Genomic DNA, 7142 nt, shown 5'->3' with positions numbered 1-7142 from the left:
TGACAGGGCTGAGGAGGGGAAGGAGCTGGGAGAACTGGACTGGGGTGGCCAGGAGAGCTCCCCAAGGTGGTCGTGTCCCCACAGCACCCCAAACTCACCTGCCCAACCTAACAGGTGGTCTCTTCCAAAACTGGACCTTCATCCGTGTCTCTGTCCAGGGGAGGGCTCCCTCCCCCAAGGTACCTCAGGGCCTTTGCACATGCTCTTCCCCTGCCCTGGTCTGGGCAGTACAGCTCTTCCTCAGCTCCCCTCTGCCTCCTTCCTCCCTGTCCCACCCAGAGACCAGCTTATTCCTGGAAAGTCCAGATTCTGCTACCAGGTCCAGGGGGCCAGGCCCAGGTCACTCCCTCTTTGGCCGAGTTCTGACATGGCCCACCTGGGCAGCTTGTTGTTCTTGCACTCTGGCCACGAGCAGCTGCTGCCGTGTGGCTTCCGGATTCAGTGCTAAAAATACTCCATGGCCCAGACAGGAAGGGCCAAGGGGGACACAGCTGTTCCTGGGAGGAGCTGGCCGGGGTTTCAGCGGAGGCTTACTCACCGCGGCTGGGGGGCCACGTGCTGGAAGGGGGCAGGCCCTGTGCGCGCAGCCCCTGGCAAGGGGCGCTATGTGTCATCAAGAGAAAGATGCAGCTGCTCCAACACATACACAGACATTCGCCTCGTTTCTCATGTTCTGCTCTGTCACCATGGGCATGGGCTGACTTAGGAATAAAATATATTAAAAAATTAAGTGCTCAAGGACCTCACAGAAGATAAGTGAGCTTTGGTCCCTTCAGAGGTGATCAGGGAGGGCTTCCTGGAGTAGGGCACTTCCACCTGCCTTTCCTCTCTTCTTTAACAGCACATGTAGGCTGGTAGGGAAGAAAATGAATGAATGAATGAATGAATGAATGAATGAACGGTCTAGAGAGCTGGGGCAGTTCCAGAGGAGAGAAACAGGCTGAACAAGAGGCGGTGGGGGTGGGGAGGGAGGTGTATTGGAGAGGAGGGAAAGGATTGGGAGGTTCTGTGGGGGCACCAAGTGTGACATGGGGCTGGGGGGGTGCAGAGATGTCCCCAGGTTTCTGGACTGTCACCAGGGGCTGATGAGGGTCCCTCCTAGTGTGTGAGGCGGGCTCAGCAGCAGATCTGCCTGGTAGACATCCGCATCCAGCGCCGCCTGCGTCTCTAGGCCCCTGGAACCTGGGATGCCCAGGGCTTTTCTGCGTAAAGAACTCTTGGGAGGGGCCCAAGGACTCGAGGAGAAGTGGACTTGGTGTCTCCAGAGTGGCCTGTTCTGGGCCTCAAACTGGAAAGGAAAGGCCAGGACTGGTGACAGAGGTCTGCCCCAGGGCCACTCTGCCTCCCGCTGTGCCTCAGTTTCCCCATCTGAGCATACCCAGGGGCTCTGAGGAGGGAGCGTCTGCAGTGGAACCCAGCTGCTACTCCCTGGATGTCCCACCGGGCTCCCTCTGGGCCTCCACTGGCTTCCTCCGCCCGCCCTGGGCTCTGGGCCTCCCAGGAATGTGCTTCTCAGCCCCCAAGCCGGGCACCTGTCTTATCGGCCTCCAATCGAAGGGGAGACAGACGCCTCTGCCAACAATGAGAGCCCCTCCCATTAGCCCCAGCCTGACCCGAGTGGAGGGCCGCCAGTGCCTGCTAAGCGTCTGGAGGAGGAACACCTCCCCTTCCCCATGCTGACATGAAACCTGACCTCCCTCCCGGCTCCTTCGTGCCTGGCAGGCGCCCGCCTTGGCGTCAGAGGCCTGGGATCCCCGCCCTGCTGCACACGACTGCTGCCAGGGTGGGATCTGCCCTGCATGGCTGGCCTCCAACATGACCTTGGCCTGCTTCACTAGAAAACCAAGGCTGGCCAAGGAGGCCCCCCCAGCCTGCCCCCAACTCCCGACCTCTCAGCATCTTGGTCCAACCCCTGCTGCGTAGGCCAGACCGTCTCCTCATCCTAAACCAAATGCGTAGCCCTCCAGTGCTCCCAGCTCACCCCTCCCCCATACAGGGGGGCTCCTGGACCCACTGTCATCAGGCACTGGTCCTGCCCCTCTCCCTAGGGGACCCCTCTCAGCGCCCTGTGGGACCTCGTGCTCTTGGGATCTCCCTGAAACCACCCTCCCAGCCAGTTCTCCCTCGTGGCCAGTTGCAGTCTCCTTGGGGGACCTCAGGGCTCTGTCCAGAGCACCCCTCATCTTCCACACTGCATCCGAGGCTGAGCTCCGCATGTTAGTAAAGGCGCATCTGTCCTGGTGCCTCTCCCTCCTGCCTGCACCAGGACCTTGGCATGGCTGCAACCCGGTGCCTTCTGATGCCACGTCTCCCTGGGCTTCTCGCTGCCTTGTTCCGGGACCTCTTCCCTGGCTCAGCTCCTCGGCCCATCCCGCTCAGCCTCCCTCGGCCTCCCCAGCTGGGTTTACCCTCTGGGACTCCTGAAGGTCGGGCTGCCAGGCCCAGCGTCTCCTCTCCTTGTAGCCTTGCCCCTTGCGCATCTCACACAGGCCCAAGGCTACAAGTGCCGTTGCCCTACCGCCAACTGGCACCCACGTTTGGACTGTCTGCCCTGACTTCTGCCCCAACGCCACACACAGGTTTTTCCAAGCGATGTCACACAGATGCCTCAAACTCAGCGAGGCCAGAATGGGCCTCCCCATCCCATCCGCCTTCTCTCTACAATTCTCCTTCTCAGCCAAGACCACCAGCATCGAACTGCTCTGCCGCCCAGGCCTTGAACTGACCCTTGACTCCTCTCTCACAGCCCGGTCCCATCTGCGGGCAAACCCACAGCCCACCACTCCTTGCCCTCCAGGCTCCAGCCTGCCCAAGTCACCACTGGCCCTTGCAGTCTCCCCCTGCTCACTGATCTCTCTGCCAGCCTACTGCACTCACAGCAAACACAGAGATCTCTTACAAAATTTCTCTAAACGTACACACAACATACAATTTGTCTTAACCATTTTTAGATGTACAGTTCACTGGTATTAAATACATTCACATTCTGGTGAAGCCATCCCCTCCACCCACCGCCAGAGTTTTTCATTTTCCCAAACTGAAACTCTGTCCCCATTAAACAATAACTCCCCATTCCTGTCTCATGTAAGTGGAATCATACAGGATGTGTCTTTTTGTGTCTGGCTTATTTCACTTAGCTTAATGTCTTCAAGGTTCATCCATGTTGTAGCATCTATCAGAATTTCATTCCTTCGGGGCTGAATAATATTCCAATGAATGTATAAACACCACATTTTGTTTATCGTTCATCTGTCAATGGACACTGGAGTTGCTTCCACCCTTTGGCTATTGTGAATAATGCTGCCAGGAACATGGGTGTACAGGTATCTCTTCAAGTCCATGCTTTCGATTCTTTTGGGTATATACCCAGAAGTGGCATTGCTGGATCACATGATAATTCTGTTTTTAATTTTTTGAGTAATGGCGATACTGTTTTCCACAGCAGCTGTGCAATTGTATATTCCCACCTGCAGTGAACAAGGCTTCCAATTTCTCCACATCCTTGCTAGCACTTGCGATTTTCTGTTTTCGTGTTTAGTTTTGTTTTTTATAGTAAGCATCCCAAAGGACACAGGGATCTTTTTAAAGTGATAATCAAACGTCACCTCCTCACAGAGGCTTCCCAGATCAGCCCTTGCGGCACTGCGGCCCCCTACTCCTTACTCTGTTACATTCTGTCAGCGCACTGCCCTGTCAAGGCCACCTCACTGTACCATTGACTGTCTCCTCGGCTGAGCCGGAAGGGACAGCATCTTTTGTGGGCTGCCCTGTCCCCAGAATCTAGAACAGCAACAGGCACATAGTAGGTGCCCATTAAACGGATGAATGAATGAATAGAGTTTCTCTCTTCCACCAAAATACTGAGGCCCCCTCCAGCCTGTCCACTCGCTGGGTCCGCCTCACCGCTGTCGTGTCTCCCCCAGGGCTGCCAGTCCCCGCCCGGCGCCCCCCTCCTGCGGGCCCCGGGAAGACCCCTGACAGGAGCCGCATGTTTGGGGAGGTTTGGACACGCTCCCGAATGCCTCCCTTGCTGCGGGCTGGGGGGGGCCTGCCTCGGGTTCGCGGATGGGAGAAAGTCGTGTCCCAGTCGCCAGCGAGCGGGAAGAGGATCAGCACCACCCAACGCCCTCAGACTCACAGCCGCGCCCCGCCCACACCCCTACGGCCCCGCCCCCTAGCGGACTCGCCGGTCTGGCTTCTGTCTTTTCCGCACAAACGTTGTACTCTGAGCCCCGCCCCGCGGTGCCGTGGGTCCTCACTATTGGTCTTCCCCTAGTATGCGGCGAAGCCTCCAGTTCCTCATTGGCCATACTTTCTCCCGCGCCGCCACCGCAGCCACAACAACCGCCACGAGCTCAACCGTGAAGTCTGCTCATTGGCCACCAGTCTCGACACGCCCGCTCTCTCTCTCTCTTCCCGCCCCCAAGTTCCTCCTTCCTCCTTCCGTTGGCTACTGAGCCCAGGGCCCCTCCCGCTAGCCTGGAGCCTCGGACGCGGATTGGCCAAAGGTTGGGGGGGGGGAGCAAGAGGTGGGTTAAAGGGCGCTCTGCCGGTCTGGCCACGCGTGCCCGAGCAGGTGCAATGGCGTGGCGGGGGCTGGCGGCAGAGTTTCTGCAGGTGCCGGCGGTGACGAGGACCTACACCGCGGCCTGTGTCCTCACCACCGCCGCCGTGGTGAGCTGCCGGGCGGGCGGGGCGTCGCCATGACTGCAGCCCAGGGCAGGGGTGAGGGGGCAGGGTCGCCATGGCTACAGCAGGGGTCCCTGCGGCAGCCCCTGACGCGCCCCTGGTTCCACAGCAGCTGGAGCTCCTCAGCCCCTTCCAGCTCTACTTCAACCCACATCTCGTGTTCCGGAAGTTCCAGGTGAGGCCGCCCCGCCCTTTGCACCTGCCGGCGGGTCCGCGGTCCCGCGCCTGACCATCTGCCCCCGCAGGTCTGGAGGCTCATCACCAACTTCCTCTTCTTTGGGCCCTTGGGATTCAGCTTCTTCTTCAACATGCTCTTCGTGTATCCTGCGCCGCGCAGACCCGGGCTGGGTAGAGGGCAGGCCAGCCAGGCGGGGAGCTGCCGGGAGCGGGGAAACTGAGGCAGCGCCCAGGTGGCGTTTCCTATACCAACGCCGCAGGTTCCACTACTGCCGCATGCTGGAGGAGGGCTCCTTCCGCGGCCGCACGGCAGACTTCGTCTTCATGTTTCTCTTCGGAGGCGTCCTTATGACCGTATCCTTACCACGGGCTCTGGTACCTTAGGCCACAGTGCCTTAGGGCCCGGCCTGCGGCCTCACCTGAGTGCCCAGGCCAGAGAGAGACAGAGTTGTTCACTCCACCTTAGGATGTACTGATCCATATGCGCTTAGCTCCGGGTGCCAGGGCCGTATGCACAGTGTAACAGGGTGATTGATGCACTGGACAGCCAGGTGGGGGGCCTGCCAGTAGCCAGGAGAAACGGGTGGGGCCAGGCAGTGGGTGGGGCCTGGGATGAGGTGGTAGGTGTGCCGGGCACATCTCATGGGACCTGACGGCCAGGAGTGTGGCCTTTATTGGAAGGGCTCATCTTGATGGGGGAATGGCAGGCACATAGGCACAATGAGGAAGGAAAGCAATGGAACGATTCCAGGGGCTTAGGAAAGCAGAGGGGCCCTGGGCATCGGCTGAGGCCTGCACTGGGACACCTTGACTCTGCCCAGCTGCTGGGACTCCTGGGCAGCCTGTTCTTCCTGGGCCAGGCCCTCACGGCCATGCTGGTGTATGTGTGGAGCCGCCGCAGCCCTCTGGTGAGGGTCAACTTCTTCGGCCTCCTTACCTTCCAAGCACCATTCCTGCCCTGGGCGCTCATGGGCTTCTCGCTGCTGCTGGGCAACTCGATCCTTGTGGACCTGCTGGGTGAGCCTGCCTGTCCATCCAGCCCGCCCCAGGCTGGCTGCTCCCCGCAGGACATGCTGCCCAGGGCCCTGCTCCCACCTGTGGGGGACCTTTCCTCTGCCTCTCCACCGCCAGCTACTCTGTTCTTACAGCCCCTCACACACGCCAGCCCATGTGATTTGCATCTTCAGGGCTGACCTGCTAGTGTGTGCATGGGTCCTGACAGGCGGTTCGGGGTTCTTGCTCCGTGGCTCCCATTCCTCCAGTGTTCTCAGCCTTCCCTTTCCCAGGTCCTGCCCACTTCTGGGCCCTTTCAGCCTGTCCTTCAGGGGCCAACCCTGGCCTCACCCTAGGCTGGCAGCCTGTGCAGGACTTTGGGGCCCTTATGCTCTGTGGCCTGAGGTTGTCAGCCTGGCAGAGCCTCCAGGCTGTGGATGGAGGCCAGGAGCACATGCTGGTGGCCTGGGACACTGGGCTGTGGAGGGTGGCCTCTGGCAGTCCATGGCTCTCTCCAGGGATTGCCGTGGGCCACATCTACTACTTCCTGGAGGATGTCTTCCCCAAGCAGCCTGGAGGCAAGAGGCTGCTGCTGACCCCGGGCTTCCTGTGAGTGCTGGAGATGACAACCCTCCCTCCCCTCCCCACCCTCAGATGGCCCCCACCCCAGAGGGACCTGTGCTGCCCCCAGCTCAGCGTGGGCCCCTCCCCACAGGAAGCTGCTACTGGATGCCCCTGAGGAGGACCCCAATTACCTGCCCCTTCCTGAGGAGCAGCCAGGACCCCATCAGCCACCCCCGCAGCAGTGACCCCACCGAGGGCCAGCCCCAGATGCTTCTGGTGGGCCTGCACCCTCCCCAACCCCTGCTTGCAGGGAACCACCTCCCTCCTGGAGGCTGGTTCCACACAAGGGCCCAACCGAATAAACAGTATGACCTGCAGCCTTTTGGCCCGAGGCACTGGCTCCCCCTGTCAAGGCTGGCCTTACCTCCCAGGCCCTTCACGCTTGCCCTCTGCCCTCGCCTGGCCTGCCCTCTCAGCCCCATCATAGATGGTAGGATCGGGGCCCATCCAGGGCAAAGAACCTGCACACGTTGCCCAGCAGAGCTCTGAGCTCACAGATGAGACTCAGGGTTCTCGTCCCAGCCCTGCCAGTGCCTTGATGGAGCCTCAGGCAAGTCCTACCAACCCTGGGCTCTGCTCCCTGCTGGTCAGGGGCGGCGCTGGCCAGTGCCTGGGACCAGGACAGGGCTCTCCTAGCCTGTGCTGAGCCTGGAAAACAG

The 7142-nt window shown here is 60.3% G+C and overlaps 1 protein-coding gene across 1 annotated transcript; it reads left to right on the top strand.

Moving 5' to 3' along the window:
- The first annotated feature begins 4562 nt into the window (after window positions 1-4562).
- DERL3 (derlin 3) lies at window positions 4563-6800 on the top strand. Its single transcript, XM_012644134.1, has 7 exons — window positions 4563-4674; window positions 4799-4864; window positions 4935-5008; window positions 5127-5220; window positions 5688-5883; window positions 6378-6468; window positions 6575-6800. Exons 1-7 carry the CDS (start codon window positions 4582-4584, stop codon window positions 6666-6668), a joined length of 708 nt encoding a protein of 235 aa, XP_012499588.1. The 5' UTR covers window positions 4563-4581; the 3' UTR covers window positions 6669-6800.
- The last annotated feature ends 342 nt before the right edge of the window (window positions 6801-7142 follow it).

This window comes from Propithecus coquereli, unplaced genomic scaffold, assembly GCF_000956105.1.
Source record: "Propithecus coquereli isolate 6110/MARCELLA unplaced genomic scaffold, Pcoq_1.0 Scaffold206, whole genome shotgun sequence".
In the NCBI taxonomy this organism is placed as follows: Eukaryota; Metazoa; Chordata; class Mammalia; order Primates; family Indriidae; genus Propithecus; species Propithecus coquereli.
This window is presented reverse-complemented; position numbering and strand designations above follow the sequence as displayed.

Bases quoted from the DNA above. Each gene is read 5' to 3' on its own strand.
- DERL3 (XM_012644134.1), top strand. From the start codon at position 4,582: ATGGCGTGGCGGGGGCTGGCGGCAGAGTTTCTGCAGGTGCCGGCGGTG. The intron at 5,221-5,687 runs GTATCCTTACCA...GACTCTGCCCAG, and splicing joins TCGGAGGCGTCCTTATGACC to CTGCTGGGACTCCTGGGCAG. The intron at 5,884-6,377 runs GTGAGCCTGCCT...GGCTCTCTCCAG, and splicing joins GATCCTTGTGGACCTGCTGG to GGATTGCCGTGGGCCACATC.